Source organism: Gouania willdenowi, chromosome 21, assembly GCF_900634775.1.
Source record: "Gouania willdenowi chromosome 21, fGouWil2.1, whole genome shotgun sequence".
Classification (NCBI taxonomy): domain Eukaryota; kingdom Metazoa; phylum Chordata; class Actinopteri; order Blenniiformes; family Gobiesocidae; genus Gouania; species Gouania willdenowi.
In genome coordinates, this window is record NC_041064.1 from 25379992 (window position 1) to 25400034 (window position 20043).

Below are 20043 nucleotides of genomic sequence, written 5' to 3' on the forward strand. Positions count from 1 at the left end.
TGACTTAATCTATTGACAAAACACCATCTGAAAAAACAGGGCTGCTGTTGCTTTGTGAGTCACCAAGTAGTGTGCTTTGTTTGTCGGAAATAAAATAATTCAGTTTATTAAAATTCATGAATGCATTCACGCACTAGGTCACAGTCACTGCCTTTCATTATTCACAGCTTTACATGTTGGCGTGTCATCATAGTGGGACTCAAATGTTGCATAATGTTCATGCACTAATTGTGTGTAGTCAGTGCAGAGTTTGTCTGTGTTTTTAGAAATGGAGCAAAATTATCAGAATATGTTTGGATTAGGGAAGACATAAAAAAAACAATGGAGGAGGAAGAGAAAAGTTATGGGAAACCATGATCAAAGCAAGCGTGTAGTGTAGTATACAAGTCCCCTTCTCTCGTTTGATACTGGTGTGACAAGAAAGACTGCACCCTCACTCTGCAGTTTCCTGCTATAGGTGCTATATTTACAGCTATATTTACCATACCTATGGAAAAATGCCATTATGAGTTATATTTAGCTTTTGGGCTTTGAAGTAGAGTTGGTTGTTTGGTTGTATTTATGCTTATGCCAACTGTGATGCAGTGTGAAACAACATTATATAATAATGGCATTTAGAAACCATTCCATCCAAGACTGAGATAAAGTGTCAAATAAAAGCTAAAAGCTTGAAAACAAGAAGATGCTTTTGTAATCCATGCTTGATCCAAAGCAAATCAGAAAAATCAAATAGAAAACTATTTGTTTGTGCTTTAAATTTCTCTTTAAATAATTATTAGTTAAAGAAGGTGGTCATGTTTTTGATATATTTAAGTGGTTCTTAACCGTATTGGAGGTACTGAACCCTGCAAGCTTCATCATTGCATTCACTAAACTAGTGAGGGGCAAATGTTTTCACAGCGGTGCCACAAAAATGTGATTGTCTGATCCGAGGGCCACACTATCAACATTTATGCCAGTATTAAGAATAACGACGAATCTGAGCATTAACACGGGAAAGGGTTTTTTCATGTTGTTTGTTGTTTTTTGCATGTTTTTAGAGTCATTTTGTGTATTTATCTGTCATTTTGGGAATTTCTAGTGGCATTTTGTGTATTTTGTGAGTCGTGATATTTGTTTTTTTGCTTTTTCTTGTTTGTTATATTTGCATTTTGTTTATTGTCAATCTGTGCCTTTTTTATTTTTTTAGTATTTTTGTTGTTTTGGGTATTTTTTCTGTAATTTTTGTTGTTTATGATTTCAAGTGGTTGTTTTGTGTATCTAATGTCCTTTTGTGTGTAATTTTGGAATCTTTTTTGTGTTTTTGTTGTCGCTTTGTGTATTTTTGTTGACATTTTGCATTACTTCCAACTTCTTCAATTGCACTTTTTGGTAGATTTGTCTTGGGGGCCACACAGAATTAGACCAAGGGCCGCATGTGGTCCCCGGGCCGCCAGTTGCCTATGTCTGCCCTAAACCCTTTGTAATTGGAAAAAAAAAAACAGTTTTCTTCAAAACATAGGAATATATTTAATTTAGAAACACATATAAGCCTGGGCCAATTTTTTGATTTGCTTAAAACCCTTTTAATTTATATTTTTCTAAATACAAAGTTTAAATAAAAATTGGACATTGTTTTCATAGTTTATCTTTTAATAAAGTAGTTCATCCTGGAAATGTATTTTTTGTGACACGTTTTTTTTTATTTTCGATAAACAGATCCAAGAAGCAAAAGAGCTTAAGGTACAAATCTGCACAAATATTTGCGAGTGGGCTTTTTGTGTCTGTAAAACATAATTCTGATTTATGGCTCTGCATGTGGCTGGATCACCTCTATTCACACCTTGTTTGTCATAAATAAGCTTGGATGCACTGACTTGTATAAAGCTATTATGTTATTGAGGTGAGTCTGACTCCTCTGATAGTGATGATATCAGTGTGATCCTTTGCCTGAGGTGAGACTTGGCGCAGTGGTGGGTGTTCCATGCTAAAAATGATTGCAAATACATGCACATGCACACACACGAGGACATTTCACAGTCCTGAGGTGAACGATAGAGAGAGCTTTGATTTCAATCACAATTTGGAAAAGAGGGGTGAGTAGTTTTCTCCCTGTAAAAATGTGCAGTGTTTCATTCTCTCTTTTGTGTAGGCTTTCTCTAAGTTTTCTGGTTGACCCCCACATCCTAAAAGTTAGGTTAGAATATTGGGCAATTCATCTACCATGACATGTGTCTGTCTGACTATTTTATCATTTCTAGTTTTTTCCATCTTTTTTTTCTTTGAGATTTTATTGTAAAAATGTTTTAGAAACAAAACGTAATTTTTTTTTTTTATCATTATGCGCTCATTCGAAGTTTATTTGTAACTTTTCAAGAATTTAGGTGAATTCCTCAAAATTTTCCACCATAAAAAAGTATAATAAAATAAATATATAATATAATCATATAACAGCTGTGTACATTATTTATGACTTTTTGCCGGTGAAATGGGAAATTGCGTAACCTGGAAACGCTAAACAGTGCATCAGCTAGACAAAAATATGAAGAGAGAAGTGGTGAAATAACACCATTATTTGAGGTATCTCGCTTCTCTTCTTTTTTCTGTATCTTGAAGATAGCAGCATTTCAAACATCAAAGGTGAATGCTGTCAGTATAACCAGGTTCAGTATTCACATTTCCATATATACACCTATCTGTGCTATCTCATTTTCACATTTTTCTCTACATTGGGATTGCAGCTGGTCTTTGTTTCTGATTTTGGCACTGATGATAAAAGCTCGGTCTTATTGCAGCGTCCCCCCTGAGCCAGTTCATCATCTTTAATGTGTCAGCCTTTGATCTTTTATGGAAAATGAAGCCACTGATCAGGACACACTTTCAACTCTCTTCTATCAAATACACTGACAGCTTTCAGGGACCTCCTGCTCATTCTTATGTTTAATTTTTGTGGTTTAAAAAAAAAAACAGGTTCTTGACTAATATTGTACATAAAAGGTGTAATGATTAACTTATACACAAAACTGCAATCATATTGAAATATGTTTTATCTTTAAACCACTGTGACCTTTTGGTTGTCCAGGGCTCAGCTGATTCATACACAAGCCGACCTTCTGACTCGGATGTGTCCCTGGAGGAGGAGAAGGAGGGTGGTCGGCAAGAGAGAGAGCAGCAGGCCACCGTTCAGCTGGAGAGAGCAAAGGTGAGCTTGACAGGGCAACGGAGCCACCAGCTGTCATACAATGATAATTTAATAAAACAACCATTGACACTCCAGTCAGTCACCCAACATCACACAGGTCTCCTCCTCCCATTTGAAAGCTCAGAGTGTGTTAAGGTGAACTGAAAAACAACCTACTAAGTACATAAAAGCTGTTGGAGTGAGAGAGGACAGTCTGTTTTAATGGACAAAACCTTTAGGTAATTGATAACTCATGGTCATGGTTGGCAGAGAGAAATGAATAAATGTATATATTGGGTGTTTTGCTGTCAAATGGATTTTGTGTAGAGGTAGTTCAATACAAAGGATGCAAGTGCTAAGCTATTAAAATGGCCAGGTTAACACACACAGATCCTACCCTTTGTGTGCTTACCTGTATTTCTTTCCTCCTAACCCTGTCTGTAAGATTCATCAGTTCTTCATTCAAATATATTTCAATTTCTTACAGACTAAAGCGGTGGCGTTTGCGGTGAGAACCAATGTCAGTTACTGCGGTGCACTGGATGAAGATGTCCCCGTGGCTGGCACTGCTGTCTCTTTTGATACCAAAGACTTTCTTCACATCAAGGAGGTACATACGGTTTATTTTTATTTACCTAAAAAACATTATGAGTGGTACCAAATGGAAAATAAACACACTATTCACAGTTGTCAATTCTCTCCACTTAAAACCAGTCACATCATTATGGATATTTTATATACATTGCCTTCAAAACTGAACTGATATATTATACTTTCAATGGAATGAATTAGTGGTGCAACGGATCAAAAAAGTCGCGGTTCGGATCGTATCACGGTTTTGAGTCACGGATCGGATCATTTTTCGGATCAGCAGAAAAAAAAAAAGACAAGATTAATAACTTTACTCTCCATTTAATTTGTAGAGCACAATTTTTCTGCTCATTAAATACAAACAACATTTAACTTGAGGTGTCAATCCAATGCTTATATCGAATTTTGATTTCATATAAAAACAAATTAAAGGCAATATCAGACACCTTCATTCTTTAAACAGGAAAGTGTATGGAAAAAAAAATTAAGGCACGACACCTTTTTTTAAACATGGAAAGTGAATTAAAAACTAGCTTATGCCCACATCATAAAAAAAGAATGAAAGAAGGAAAAGAAAGCAGATCGGAATTTATCATTTCAAATAACAATAGTCAAGGATGGCCATCCAGACTAAAGCCAATATTTATTCAAAAAGAGCCTTAAAAGACATGGATGGACGGAGGCATAAACATGACGACATTCACAAGGACTTATTACGCACACATGCACGCGCGTGCACACACACAGAGCTGTTCCTTTCTCTCTCTCTCCCTCCCTGTGTGTGTTCTTCAACTTTCACACAATCACACACAGATACACGACCAGGAGCACAAACCACCCATGCGTGGGTACGTTCGCTCTCAGTCACACACACACACACACACACACACACACACACACACACGGACACGGACACTCGGAGTTATACACACACACGGACGTCGCAAACGGACCACAGGCTTCATCGAGGCATTACTAATGATGCGCGGATCATTATAATATATATATATATATATATATATTTATTTTTTATTTTTTTTCCATCAACCAATCTGCGGACCATGTGCGTGCCAAACGGTGGAGGGAGATCCGTGCGGATCACGGATCAAGGATGTTCTGTTGCACCATTAGAATGAATAAATAATCTTGTTTGATAATGCTTCTAGATTATATGAGAGCACACATTTTAAAGGAGGAGCATGAATCTGTCATCTCCTTACATGACTTTAAGCTTTATGTTGGATTCCAGGCTGACACAGTGGCATACAGAGCCTCACCAGGAAGTGTATGGCAGTGCTGCTCAAACATCTGCCTGTAGCAGTGAAAGAGAAGCACTCTTTAGCATGACCCAGGATTGTGTAGCAGATCTCCTGCGCTTCTCTCCTTCTTGCAATGTTCTTCTTGGTCTGCTGGTCGTCTTAACACGTCGGTCGTCTTTACCTCCTCCGTTCTGCGCTCTAATGAAAGCTAGCATGTACTCCAGGAGCTCTTCTGACTTAACATAGCTCGATGTTTAGCTCTGACAGGTTCTTGGTGAAGTCCGCCATGAAGGAACTTGGTATCACTGAGTTCAATGACATGTTTCCCCCTCATCTCCATGAAGTGTCTGACTTCTTCCCGCAGTGTCTAAAACTGTGCGAGCATAGTAGCATGACTCAGCCATCGCACTTCAGTGATAAAACCAGAACACTGTGCTCTGACTCAAGCTTGCTGAGTATCTCCTTGAACTGGCAGTTGTTCAGCCCTCTGCTTTTGATGAAGTTTATGGTGAACACAGTGGTTGTCATTGCATTAAGCTTCACAGAATTACTAATGCAGTAAATCCTTTCTGGGCAACAACCATTGTGGGTGCTCCATCAGTGGCGATGCTGCTCAACTTCTAAAATGGCAGTTCAGAATTGTTCATGCCCACAACAACTTCATTGAATAAATCCTCGTGGCTTGGAGAGACAGCAACTCTTCCTTTGTTTCAAAGTCGGTCATAATCCAACGGAAAAAAATGGGATGTCTGTTGTTTCATAACAGGCCAGAGAAAAAATACTCAGTTTCTTGCAGTGTCCTCCAGTGTTTTTTCAATATTTCGGGCCATATCAGTAATCCTGTCTAAAACAATTCTTTGAAACAAACTGACACTTTGAAATAATTTCACTTTCTCGGGTGCGAGCAGCTCCGCGATTCAAATATTCTCCTTCGACATGAGGCTTCTGCTTCTCACATGCATCTTCTCTCTGTCAGTATGTGATCATGAGAAAGAGAGCGTTATAGGCCTGTATCCTCGCAACTTGTCAAGTTTAGCTTGTTTCAAGCTGTTATTGGAGCTCGACCTTTGACTTTTTAATCATTGCCAACACTTCACACAAACTAGGCATACTACCTTGCCTTTCACAAGGAAAAAAATCATGATAGTATAGCCATGATGCATCACTTGTCATCCATGTCACTCACTCCGGCTTACTGTACCACATGTTGTATTCACTGACCCTGACTGACTGAACATACATAACCATCTATTTCATCTCAGAAAATGAATGGCTGGGGGTAATTGTAACATGTTTAGCAAGGTGGGGTTTCATGCAACAAACCCCTTGTATTTTAGTTTTTTTAAGCCTTTGGAGAACTAGTTTCTTGACTTTATTGGTATTAATGAACACATATTTTGAGTTGTTATTATTAGAGAAATTCTCTAACAACTTAATATTGCACAAAAACTCAATGTCAAAGGTTGGTTTTTAATTTCAGATATTTAAAAAGGCCCGAGAATGTATAATGTTATGTTAATGTTAAAACTAGCAAGTATATAGCAGCCAGACTCCTCTCGTGATTTTGGAAAACTCCTCTCACCCTCTCTATGAGGAGCTGTGGACCATGAGCAGCTACTTTAGCCAACACGTTCCCTTGTTCCCACTGCCATCAGACTGTTTAACTCTACTGTTTACAGTAACTCAATAACTGTCACCACACTGACACCCCCCACCCAATTCATTCAATTGTCATTTGCACATTTGTTGTGGTTTATTTCATGTTTTTTTTAAATTTATGTCTGTCCTACAGTTCTTACATTTGCACTATTATCTTAAGTTCTTTTTTTTATTTTAGTTTCTTACTGTCAGCTCTTTTTTATTGTGTTGCTGCATCATGTGAAATTGCCCTCTGTTAATGAACAAAGGTATTTCTATTGTAGGGAACCAAACCGCATCAAGCCTAAAGACCCTCTTCCTAGCAGGAATTAACCAAGGAGCCTGTTTCTTTATCACAAACTGTTTACACAATAACTGCCCCCGCAACTTTGAGGTGCATAGCTAACCCCACTATGCGGCCTTTGAACCCAATACCGTAGCCGAAAAGACTGTCCCAACTCTTTGAAATATTCAGTACGAACTCTTTTTACGACTCCACACGGGGGAAGAACATCCGTCTTCTCCCTCCTTTACAAACAGATACTTTTGGGATGCTGTAAGATCACAGAACTGTCCCACTGACCCCTGACCCCCTGTGGTGAAATGTCACAGAAGGACACTTTCCAGGCCCCTTCTCTGAGATGTGTCCCAGTGAAGAAGGGAGAACCAAGAAATTGTATTATGTTTGAAAAGTTACAAATGAAAACATTATTGGAATGATTTCTACAGAAATTGAAATTGCAAATGTTGTCTGTCCTATTCCACTCTTTTCAGATAATTTTATACTCACAAAATGCTATTTTAAATGTTCCATCATTTAAAAAGTGCTTAAAAAACCAGAAAACATCACAAAAGTTAGTTTGAGGTACTACTTCAACCATATAGTAAAGAAGAGGCATAACATGATTTTTGACATTTATGTTTATGAGTAATTACAAGTAAAATTCATTAACCGGTTCCTAAAGTGATCCTAGGCTATTTTCCAGTCGTGTTTGGTATCAAACTCTTTCGTAATACATGATATTTCAAGATATGATGTTGAAAAGATTATTTGAATATGCTGAACTCATTATTATGGTTTATGTGTAAATCTAGGAATCAGCCCTCCTGTTTGTCTTTGTCTCACATAAACACACACCCCAGACACACCCAAAGGCAGCCAGCTGAGATGCTGGCAACTTTAAACCAATCAACAAAGTTCCCTTCTTGGGAGGCAAGTCCCAAAGATAACCTTTTAAAAGGAAGAACGCCGCTCCTAACTTCAGCTTTGGGACGCTGGCGTTTCATACTCAACGCGTTTCCCTTCCCCACCTTTTCATTTATTTCATTTTATTTTTAGTTGAAACAGTTAGATTTTTGGAATCAACAGCTGCTTGGTTCGGACAAATCCAGCATCTAGTGACGTGCGTAACAGCCGAAAGAACCCCGGCCTGCGACCCACTGTGGTAAGCCACGAACCATTCTCTAACCCAGCTGCGAAGGCCAGAACCGCCTGGAACGGCTGAAGGGCTTTACTCTGTTGAAACCCAACAGAACTCAACGGTGGCACGTCCCACTGCATTTCTACAATACAGCACCTCCAGGTCCAACCCTGACATCATCTTCAAGGTTCCTGAATGAACTTTCATCAGCAAATTTCATCCACAATAGATCACATACATACTTCCATAACTACAAACTTACACACACTCACAACATGTTCCACACACAGTTCATCTCATGCATGTTTGTTCGTCTTCCCTGTCTGTCTTCCTCTCTTTGTTTTATGAGCTCTCTTTATGATTTTATTCTTTGATTTTATGATCTTATTATTCGAATATGTATCCTGCATTTTTATTCAATATTTAGTAGACTAGCATTCTCCTAGAATAGTGATTTCACTTTATTACATATAATCCTCACTTTTATTAGCCTAGAAATGCATTTTATCATGATTTAATTATCCCATTTCAATTGATATTTTGACTGTGTTAATTGTTGACTTTTGAATAAAAGGTTAAACATAATCTTTGATTCCTCTGATTCATTAAAGCTGTGATTATGGTGTAGATGTTGCTGTTAGAATTCACTTTTCCCTGGTTTCACATTGATGAGTCTAGTCTAAAAACTTAGACATATTCCTCCTGTTAAAAGGAGTGGCACCCCGCAAAATTTGAAGTAATATTAATAATCATAATTAATATTCTTAGTTATATAACCCATTAATAATAACTCATCCTCCTACACTATTCTATTCTATTCGAAAGCACAGCGGGCATGACACACAGCAGCCGAGTTTAGTTCAGCGCGTCGCAATGCGCCCACAATCCATTTAGCGCGCTTCCCTCTGATGAATATGTAAAGTAGGCGGATCTCCTAAGGGATACAAAAAAATGGGAGGAGGAAATGCAAATAAATTAATACAGTGGATGCAATGCAATTAATCAAATCTGGAACTGTTTTCGGTGACTGTTTTTTGCGCCGAAAATAGTACGACCCACATTCGGTGCAAGCTCACACACAGAGATCATAGCTGCAGTAAATGTTGACCCAATACACAGGCTTAACCTTTATACTATAATAAAATAATTTAAATAAAACAATAGGCAATATTAACAGCCAATGAATGAGAAATTGCAGAGTAAAGTGTGTGTGGGACATAAATAGCTGAACGCCTCAGACAGCGTGTGTGGAGTCCGGTGTGTGTGTCGGCTGCGGTGCAGAGGAAGCTTTGTGCAGAGGATGCTTTGTGCAGAGATCCATGGATGTCGCTCCGGATGCACTTCTCCAGTGAGCTCCTGTGTCTTCCTCTACATGCTTCCGTCTTGAGTGTACGTGACACAGCACTGCTCAGAAGCTCAGACCTGCTGGATGACGCTTTCCCTGGACTGATAAGAGTAAAGTTACAGGAGCTGATGGAACAGCCACATAAAATTGGGGGGCGGGAATAATTAGCATTATATTTTTAACATTTTATTTGTTTATATAGTTTTCTACATTATTGAATGTTTGTGCAGCAGAAAGAGAAGTCCACCTACCTCCAATTTCACTTCGTAAAATGCCATTTTGTGCTTCTGTGCACTCACCTCTCCATGTTAAATGAGCAAAATGTTCATTTAAATCGGGCGGTCTCAAATATGTCTATACGCGCAGCGATTAGTGCTGCAATGTTAGTGAATTCCCCATTGTAGTTGAGGCAACAGCATCATATAAGAAATTAGGGACGCACCTGGTTTAATGCCCTTTATTTCAGATCTTAGTGAATCCACCCCTCTGAGTGCACTTGTTATCCATGTAATGATGCAGGGTTTTTCCCGTAGTATTCATTGCCAAGGCTCTGATTTACAAAAATCAAGGAAAGAACACTAAATTTGTTGTTTACACTAATAAATTGTTCACCCTGTGTACTGTACTTCAGCAATGCCAAGCTGTGCTATGTGATGCTGAATTACCGCAGACTGAGTTAGAAGTGTGCCAAAACGTAATTAGGTTAAAAAAAAAAAAACTCTAATCTTAATTTAAATGTAGATACAGTGACAGTACTAACAAGGAAACCTTTAACGTCAACATTATGAACAGTCGAGACACTTGAATCAGCTAGTTTGTAAATGTATTTTTTTTATTTGTGTTGCTTCTTTTTTTATATTTCGTTCCCTTAGTTGTGTTCTTGATACATTCAAATACATGTTAGTTATTATTAGTTTACTGTAATGTATTGTTGCATTTATTTTTTAGTGATGCTGATATGTATGTAATTCACTCCTAGGAAAAGTGTTCTAACTGGATGTCGCACTGTATTTTATAGAAGTACAGCAATGACTGGTGGATTGGCCGCCTGGTGAAAGAAGGTTGTGACATTGGTTTCATCCCGAGTCCCCTGAAGCTGGAAAATGTCCGACTTCAACAGGAACAAAAGAGAGGCCGCTTCCATGGGTGGGTAATGGATGAGGATGGAGCTGAATTATAGAACACATTGGTGGAGGGTCCAGAATGGAGCCAGTTGGAGGGATATATGTTTGTAGTGAGAGGAGATCTGTGGGCTGGCAATGGGACCAACAGTTCAGCGGGAAGTCAGCAGGATGGACGCCAAGCTTTGTATAGAAGTCTATTGAAATGGAGGCGTCCCTGGATCATGGCCACTTGGGATTTTTCAATCCAAAAATATGTTGGGTCAATTATTTCCCCAACAGTAATTTTTCCTTGGTTACTGTAGTAACTGTAACAATTCCGTGAAACCCACAAAGAGATTTTTGATTGTTCTTAAAAACAAAACAATTGGTTGCCTAATAAAAGCCTTTTTCATAAAACATAAAAACTAAAGCAATGATTCATCAGCTGCAAGATGTTTCATTTAATTTATAAATAATTTACTTCACTGTAAACAGCCAGGACTTGAAGAAATTGGTTTTTTTATTCAGGCATTGATGTTTTACGGATGATATTGTACTGGATCTGACACTCAGACTTCCCTCCTTCTCTTTCACTTTTTATTTCTGTCTTAAATGTAGCAGTAAATCCAGTGGGAACTCCTCATCAAGCCTGGGAGATATGGTGTCCGGTACATTTAAACCAAACCCAAACTCTGCAGGTTGGTCTGTATGGCTGGTCATGATGGCTATTGTATCCTCAGTTTACAGACAACAATTTTACCTTTGGTATCTTGTTTGTGTTTGGGAGTTAGATGAGGTTATGTCCTGTGTGTCTGTGTGTGCCCAGCGAGTGTGTGCGTGTGTGTACCTTGTGAATGAAGAGTGAGTGAATGTGAGTGAAAAGTAGATAGAAAGATAGATAGATCATTATCTAATCTTACACTTGTCTTGTTGTTTTTCAGGAAAGCAGAAACAAAAAGTGGTGAGTGTGGCAAACGATACATTTTATTATAACGATCTTACCATTTGCAGAAACTCTCAAAGTGCTTTTATATCAATTCTTATGATTATAAAGACTAAATATTCTAGCAGTATCTGTACATGCTTTTCTGCAGTCTTGTTGCTGTAGGTTTATGCTATAAAGGCGCCTTCACTTATGTTCTAAGCATTTTATTGTCTTTTTTTTTTAGTAATGCATGATGTTGAATAAAAATGTAATTTAATTACTTCAGATTAAAACTTGATGTAACCTGTACCTTCAGGCCGAGCATGTCCCTCCATACGATGTGGTTCCCTCTATGCGGCCGGTTGTCCTGGTCGGACCGTCTCTCAAAGGTTATGAGGTAGGAGGCACTGCTGCTCTTTATGCCAAATCACTTGCACGGTCAGTAAATCTGAAACAAATCTCCTCATGTCCAGTATGCATTCATATTAAACTACACGTTGTGATTATTTGAGGCACGGCACTGTATCATACTCAAGGCCATGGGATCCAAATGTGACCTTTGGGTTTGTCCAATTTGTTCCTGTGAAATTACTTTGCACTTTGACCCCGCAGCGATAAAGAGTCCTTCTGTTAAGGCGTGACTGTGTGGAACATTGTAAATGATGAAGTAAAGTCCTGTTAAACATTTAGGTCCTTTTAAAAATATATATTAAAAGAAGATATTTAAATTATACAGTACATAGCTGAAAGGGATCGTAATCCATTATGCTGTATTTAAGAAATAGTTGGGTTGACAGCAATTAATTAAGGTTAAGCGATGAATATTAATATAATGAAGTACAATAATGTAATAAATTATTTTGGTCAATGAAATAAATGATCATGGTGTATGTAATGATTTATTGTGATTAACGTAGTTTAGATTTTTTTTTTCTCAATTGAACAGCTGAAAAAACCAAGCAAAAGTTTTTGCCTGTTTTAATTACTGCATTCATGTAATTCCTTCCTCTCAAAGCAAAGAATGTCTTGTGACAACATGTAGATGATTTTCTCAGTAGATGCATGTCCTCTGGACTTTCTTCTTATATTTATTTAATTTCACCAGCCATAGTCCAGCTAATAATCTATGGGAGATTGACAATGGCGGTCCTGTGTACCATTTTAATGGAGTAGTGTTGGTAACTTACCTCCTCTTCCTGTGTGGCTGCAGGTGACGGACATGATGCAGAAAGCACTGTTTGACTTCCTGAAGCACAAGTTTGATGGGAGGTGAGCTGGAATAAAGCAGCATCTGTCCCCCAGCGTATCATATTTCTGTCATTGTTCTCCTGACTCATGCTTTGTGTGTTTTAGAATATCTATCACAAGGGTAACAGCTGACATATCACTAGCCAAGAGGTCAGTACTTAACAATCCCAGTAAGAGGGCCATCATTGAGAGATCCAACACCCGCTCCAGTCTTGGTAAAGCTACAGGAACGTTCTCACTCAATGATGTGCACGTCTTGTCGGTGTTCAGACAGAAAATTGTTCACAACTCCATTTTGTTCATATTTTTAAGAGTTCTTTTGTTTTCTTACAGCGGAGGTGCAGAGTGAGATAGAGAGGATATTTGAGCTTGCCAGATCACTGCAGTTGGTGGTTTTGGATGCGGACACCATCAACCATCCAGCACAGCTCATCAAGACGTCGTTAGCACCCATCATTGTCCATGTGAAAGTGTCCTCACCCAAGGTAAGGTTGAAGCCTGTGTTAGCTGTATCCATCCAGGAGAGGACAGGTGATTCTCACCATCACTGCTCATTTGGAAAGATTAGTTATTATATATCCTTAAAGTCCGTGTAAAACAGAAATAAATTTGTGTTATGAGTTTACACAGAATCATGTGTCATTGACCACTGAGATCAAATTTGAAAGATTAGTGTATAAAATTAGGTCTTAGAATCATGGAAAAACAAGCATTTCCCTCTGCTCTTAAACGATGGGGGCGTGTCAGTTAGAGGCACTGGAACCACACCCACGCTAGGGAAGGGCTCCGCCCCTAACCCTACGGGAGAGAGCAGTGTGAAAGAATAAAAACCTTTGGAAAAAAACAAAAAATTCTCGGATCGCCCGAGTCCGAATATGTGCATTGCTCCAGGGTAGAGTCAGAACTGCTCCCGCTAGAGGCAAAAAACAAATTCACAGTGCAAAAAAGTGCTTTTTTCATGGAAACTGTGGCACCAGCAGACGCGTTTTATGAGGTTTGTTTTTGGCTAAGGGCCGAATTGTGCCCGCTGGAGGCCCCCAAAGTTTGGTGTGCTTCAGCAGCAGGGTCGGATTTATGCTAATGATGGCTCCGTTATGTAATGCAGCTATAATTTCTGACCCGACCATTAAATCCTGAACACAAAAATTTAAAATACAGTTTCTGAAGCCAAGCTCGACAATTACATTCTAAATGGTTGAATGGCTTTGTACATGTTTTAAGGAATACATTTATAAACTATTTAATTTGTTCAGAAGAAAATGTCAATAATGGCTTTACACGGTCTTTAAAGTATAACTAAATCCTAACCTGCCTCTCAGGAGAATTCAAACAATGCCTTGATTAAGGAAGTTGCTCCTGCTCAAATCCTACAAACACGCACACACAATCCCAATGTGACGCTCACCCATGCACAAACCACCCTACAGACACTACAGCATGCATGGGCAATAAGCCCCTCCACTCCAGGCATGACCCTGAAAACCAGCTGAAACGCACCAGGAAGACAGACATGCAGCAACAAGGAGTCACATAGTGCGCGCACACGCAAAGACAGACAGGGATACACACACGATGTGGCTGTACATACACACATTACTTATTAACCCTCTCATTAGACCAGAATCAGCTCAATACAGAGTCACAAACATTACAGCAGGTGAACATAATCAGCATGGAGCTGTCAATCAATGGTTATTGAGGGCTGAGAGAGCAGGACACATAAGTCCCTCCTACCAGCTTTTATAAGAGGGGCGGGGTCCACTGACAATCGATCTCTTTAATTTAAGTTTGAATTATTTGCACTGCAACAATGGAAGCATCTACGTCAAGTTAAACAACACATTCCAATCTATGACCTTGAATCCCAACACAAAGATGTTTTCCCCATCCCAGTAACAATCAAGTGAGATAACAGCTTGTAGACCTTAATATACTAGTTCTCTTAAGACTTGAGTATTACATTTTAAACTACATTATGATTAAATTTAGTAGTTTCTGGGATACTCTACCAACAACAGCTATGTTACCTTTAAAGACACTTCATAGCAGCTTTTCATGAACACACTTTTAAATCTAAAATCTGTGTGTGCTCCTCACAGGTCCTTCAGCGGCTGATCAAATCAAGAGGGAAATCTCAAAGCAAACATCTGAATGTCCAGCTTGTTGCTGCAGAAAAGTTGTTACAGTGTCCTTCTGTGAGTCAAAGTTTGGCACAAGCAGCTGGCACATGGCATTGTATTCCAGAGAAAGCTGTAGTGGCTACACTGGCTTTTCTTCATTCTTCTCTAGGAAATGTTTGACATCATTTTGGATGAAAACCAGTTGGAGGATGCATGTGAACACCTGGCAGAATACCTGGAGGCGTATTGGCGTGCTACCCACACTTCACTAAGCACGCCTCTCAACCCCCTGCTGGGACGCAACCTGGGCTCCACTGCTCTCTCCCCGTACCCTATAGCCATTCAGGTTACTCCACTCACACAGTTCAATGATGACAGAACCAGACGGTTTATTTTTTATCTTTAGTTGATGATCTTTGACTGTAAACACACCAAACTACAGCTCATGCATTAAAAAAATGAAACCTCATGATTATTTAAAATGCTTATACCAATTAGTGTTGCAGTATTCAAATGAATTGTTTTTTCAGGTATACTGATCAGCAGAACTCACATTTCATTGATTGGATGAATATCAATGATTGTCTTTATTAATGGTTGGCTACATTAGAACCAATGTTGCTTTATTGCTAAATATCTTTTTTGCCAGATATTGGCAGATATCCGGATCAGTGATTATTTACACTTTAAAGGCTTATAATGAATGTATATCGCCATTGATAACAACGAAATAGGTTGAATTGTCTGTGCACCCCCATTTAAAAAAAAAAACTTGGTGGGGTGATGGAGGAATCAAGCCAACATAACCAACTAAAATGAACAATAACCATAAAGATCAGTCAATTTCAAACCCAGACATTCATTTTTGAAATTGATGAGAATGAATGATGAGAGAGATTCTTGAAACTGATCCAGAGTCAGTGTAGTGATCCAGATCTCTGCTGCTTATTAAATGGAATCTTCCATGGCTTAAGATCTATCGTTGGTTAAAAACAGACAAACAAATAAATAATTGACTACCTCCTTGGCGGAGGTAACAAACTTAACAATAGCATTGATATGTAGAGTAATAATAATAATAATAATAATAATAATACGTCAATTTTATATAGCGCTTTTTTGGGATTCAAAAGCAGCTTTACAGAATACAGAAAGATAAAGAAATAACAATAAAATTAACTAACTTGAAAAGGTGGGTTTTAAGTAATGTGATTTAAAGTCTGGGTTATGGGAGTGAGTTCCAGAAGGTGGGGGCGGCGGCAGCAAAGGCTCGGTTCCCCTAAGGTTTTGTGCTTAGTGCATGTGATGGGTGTTTGGAGGTTTAGGCAGAGCGGAAGTGGCGGGTGGGACAGTGTTGTTGGAGGTGGTCGAAGTAGCAGCATTAGGTATACAGTCAATCAACATTGAAGAACAAGATTCTTTGTTCAAGTGTGACAATCACAACAAGTTTTTGTCCTAAACAGGCCCAAAGAAACCGAAACAGCAACCACACAACAGATCATTCAATAGTTGAGCGTTGCAGCTTGATGCCAGCTGACGAGAACTACCACAACGAATGGACTCGGAAGAACCGCAACCGCCTGTCGTCACAATCCCAATTCAGCAGGGACCAATCCTCTTTGGTGGAGGAGGACTACCAGGATCCCTACCAGGACTCTTACAAACCTCATCGCAACCGAGGCTCGCCTGGAGGCTACAGCCAAGACAACAGACACAGGCTTTGAACTGTTAACCTGCCTTTTTAAAAACTACTGCCATGAGGTGCTGAGGCAGCTTCTTCTGTAACATTTTATTCTACTAGAATTGTATGAACTGCAACTATTTCTTACTTTAGTGTAGTATCTTATGTTTTTAATGGATTTGACCCCTGTTAAAGGAGCAACAAAAAAAACAGAAAAAAAAAACCAACTATAATCTTGCTCGTAGATTGAGCGAGGTACGGTATGCGAACGTAGCACAAGAGCAGAAAGTTATGATTAAAAAAGGTCAATGCTGAAGCTTATTCAAACACACCTAGATATGGCTTGTAATGGGAGTACAGTAGCATAGGAAAGTTTGCTATTTTGGACCTTTTTTGGTAACTGGTACTGTAGCATGCAGGTAGGACTACAAACACTGCTTGTACAGTGACAATCAGGATAGGACTTGTTTTCACGTGTACAGGAAGTGGGTGAAGCTGAGTTTGATGCATCACCAATACTTACTAAGTTTGTGTGTCATTGCTGTTGACGTGAGTATATAATAAAATGTAAGAAAACGTTTCTTCCCAAAATCCAGAGTTCTACAACTTTGCATCAGAGGTTCTATGAATGGTCAAATACTTTTCTTTTCAGGATTCCTGTTACTTCCTGTGTGCTTTTTAAGTTATCTTCTTCATTAATATATATATATACATCACTGTCATTACAGCTGCAGCAACTTTAAAGCTCCATGTCTCAGGAACGAAAGGTCATCAAGACCATGAACTGTAGCGTTCATGTACTTATTCATCTTATCTGAATGTAGTTTACGCATTGTGAAAGGGTTTTTGTATTGGTCCGTTATGACCAACTTTTATAGAAAACTTTATCAGTCAAATTTTTCTCCAATAAACACATTTCACGCATTTTAATCTTTGAACTGAACAATGCGTAATGTGAAGCAAGTAAAAAATAATGATTAAAAAAACACGTAAAGTAAAACATTACTAACTTGGAAGAAAAATATCCACTTTATTTCAGGAGGCGCTACTGTTGATATTATAAAACAAATCTGTTTGGAAGAAGTAAGTCTCTTCCAATATTTAAACAAATGTAAGCTATTTTATAAAGATATAAAGGTAAACAGTAGTTATATATATATATATATATATATATATAGTTTCTCACCAGTTCTCAGATTGTCGAAGGATAAATAATAAAGTTGGTGTTCTGTGCTTGTGGCTCATGACTTTATCCAGAGAAATATAGAGTAAAGTAATATTTTAAAAATATATTTATTTATTAATTGCAAAAGGAACACCAATAATCAGCAAGTGGTGGTCCTAGGAATGAGGTGAATCGCATTAAAAAAAAAAAAATAGATCGTACTACACTCGTTCTGCAGAACATCTCACCTAGAGAACACATTTCGCACAGAAACGGCTCAACTTAAATTGAGGGCTTCCTTGTGTAAATACAGTCAACAAATCAAAACTAAGAAAGTTAAAAGCTTATCTATCTTTCATTTTTTTCTCATTTCTTGTGGCACTTGGAATCACTATGTGTGATAAAAATGTAATGAAGAAATGCCAAAACTGAGTAAAACCGGCTTTTGAAGTGTTAGAAATGAGAAGTTGTCTAAAAAGCACTTAAGCAGGACTACAAAGCCTTTCTCTTGCTGTCTTATACATGTTGATTTTTTCCTGCCCTTTGATTCAGAGGATAGGATACAAAGGAATAGTTTCATACTTTTTTGACATTGTTGTTATGTTGTGATAAATTATTCAAATTTCAAAATAATGTACCTGGTTTAAGGACCTGACCTCCAATTCCACAAAGGGGAAGTCATAATGAGATTTCAGTTCTTATCTGCCAGAAAAAGCAGCTTTTGTTCACTAGAAGTCAAGCAACAACAACTAAAATGCAGTCTGTGAGAGAATGTCTGTGTGCATCGTCAGTCTGCAACTGTAATGAAATAAACTGCTGTTGTACTAATAGCCCTGTAATTTGTGATGAAACCCATCTTTTCTCTGTTAATCTATACTTGTTCTTCAAGTTTAAATGAAAGCATTTTAAGCTATACAAATGGTAGTTAACATTGGGGTATAGGCCTTATATTTCAAGGTGTCATTGCACCTATGTATTTGACTCGCTGGGTAAACTCCTTCATATCAACAGGTCGCAATAGTTAGTGCAACGGGGAGGTTATATGGTCTTTATAAATTGTTTAATCTGCCTTTGTACTTTCTGAATGAATAAGTTGTGCCATGGCTCACAACAAGTCTTAGAAAACTACCAAATCCTATAAAAGGAATGCAATAAACGAAAGGAATCTCATCTTCATTATCTTCCAGCAAATCCATTTTGTTTTCTTTTTTTAAAACAATATGTAATGTTTCATTTATTCAGACAACTTTTTTTCAGGGAATTAGATCTCCTGACATGTTTCGACTGCCAACTATGCATTTGAAGCTTTCTTTATGAGAGAACTCGTAGGGAGTGGGACCCATCAAAGCAATCACTAGATGCCTCTGAGGAAGACTGACAGTTGGCAGTCGAAACAGAACTAATTTCCGAAAAAAAAGTTGTCTGAATAAATGAAATCTTACATATTAATACCTTATTTTTCCTGTACAGTGTGATTCCCTGCTGGAGCATGTTACCGCTGACATGGATAAAAGCAAAGAAACAAAAACAGTGTATATTCAAAGAAAACTCAAGAAAGCCTGAGGAAAACATGCAAATTCCAAACAGAAAGGTCCAGGTACTAAATATTAACAAGCAGGGATAACGGGTCCTCGCACCCGCCGTGCCCGTCAAGGCATGAGGCGACTCCTTCCTACCGGCCACAAATTAAGTCAAATTTAATTTTGCACGACACGAGGTCTAGTTGCGGAGTAGGGTATCTGTTTCCCGTGAACGTATGTGGTGCCAGTGAAAATTATTATGTTTCATAAAATGTACTTATGCTCTTGAACAGGGGTTTTTAAAGTGTGGGTCGTGCCTCCGCTGGAGGGTGCCAGAGTACTTCAGGGGAGGGGCAGCGTGCAAGAAAAAAAATAAACCCATAGAAATTGAGGTAAACTTTCACAGAAAAAGCAGAAGAAGAAAGGGGGAGAGTCTCTGACCGTCTGTATCCATGTATTTCTGAGGCTTTTTGTCTCTTTCTTCTCAGCTCATGCGTGCGTGCATGTGTGTCTTTACACCGAGGACCAGTTTGTGAATGGGTGAGAAATCAGTCACACAAGCATTACCTTTGAAAAATGTAGCATAACAGCATAATCGCTGGGAATATTTTGACCAAACTTAGCTATATTAGGGTCAAGTACCTCATTAACAACATTTTTAACCTCATATCAATTTAACAAACCAACGAGTAGATTAAATGCTTTTTAGCCGTACTTAAAGGGCCCATGTTAAGCTAAATGGACTTTTCTGTGCTTTAAACATCATAAAAGTGCTTTTTGGGCTTCATATACAGTGTTTTTTTCATTGATTCCCTCAATCGTTAGTTAGAGGGTGATTTGCTCCTTTCTTACTGCAGGGGGAGCTCA

The 20043-nt window shown here is 38.4% G+C and overlaps 1 protein-coding gene across 4 annotated transcripts in view; it reads left to right on the top strand.

Moving 5' to 3' along the window:
* cacnb4a (calcium channel, voltage-dependent, beta 4a subunit) overlaps window positions 1–18832 on the top strand; it is a 46070-nt gene extending 27238 nt beyond the window's left edge. For 2 of the 4 annotated variants that reach the window (XM_028435508.1, XM_028435510.1), the window contains 12 exons: window positions 3062–3181; window positions 3648–3770; window positions 10433–10560; window positions 11136–11215; window positions 11459–11478; window positions 11759–11839; window positions 12653–12711; window positions 12796–12905; window positions 13024–13175; window positions 14790–14885; window positions 14980–15156; window positions 16274–18832. In XM_028435508.1, coding sequence (XP_028291309.1) covers window positions 3062–3181; window positions 3648–3770; window positions 10433–10560; window positions 11136–11215; window positions 11459–11478; window positions 11759–11839; window positions 12653–12711; window positions 12796–12905; window positions 13024–13175; window positions 14790–14885; window positions 14980–15156; window positions 16274–16534 — 1407 coding nt within the window. In that variant the 3' untranslated portion in view covers window positions 16535–18832. The remainder of the gene's footprint in view (window positions 1–3061; window positions 3182–3647; window positions 3771–10432; window positions 10561–11135; window positions 11216–11458; window positions 11479–11758; window positions 11840–12652; window positions 12712–12795; window positions 12906–13023; window positions 13176–14789; window positions 14886–14979; window positions 15157–16273) is intronic. The other 2 variants (XM_028435509.1, XM_028435511.1) reach the window with 1 other exon arrangement.
* Window positions 18833–20043: the final 1211 nt, after the last annotated feature.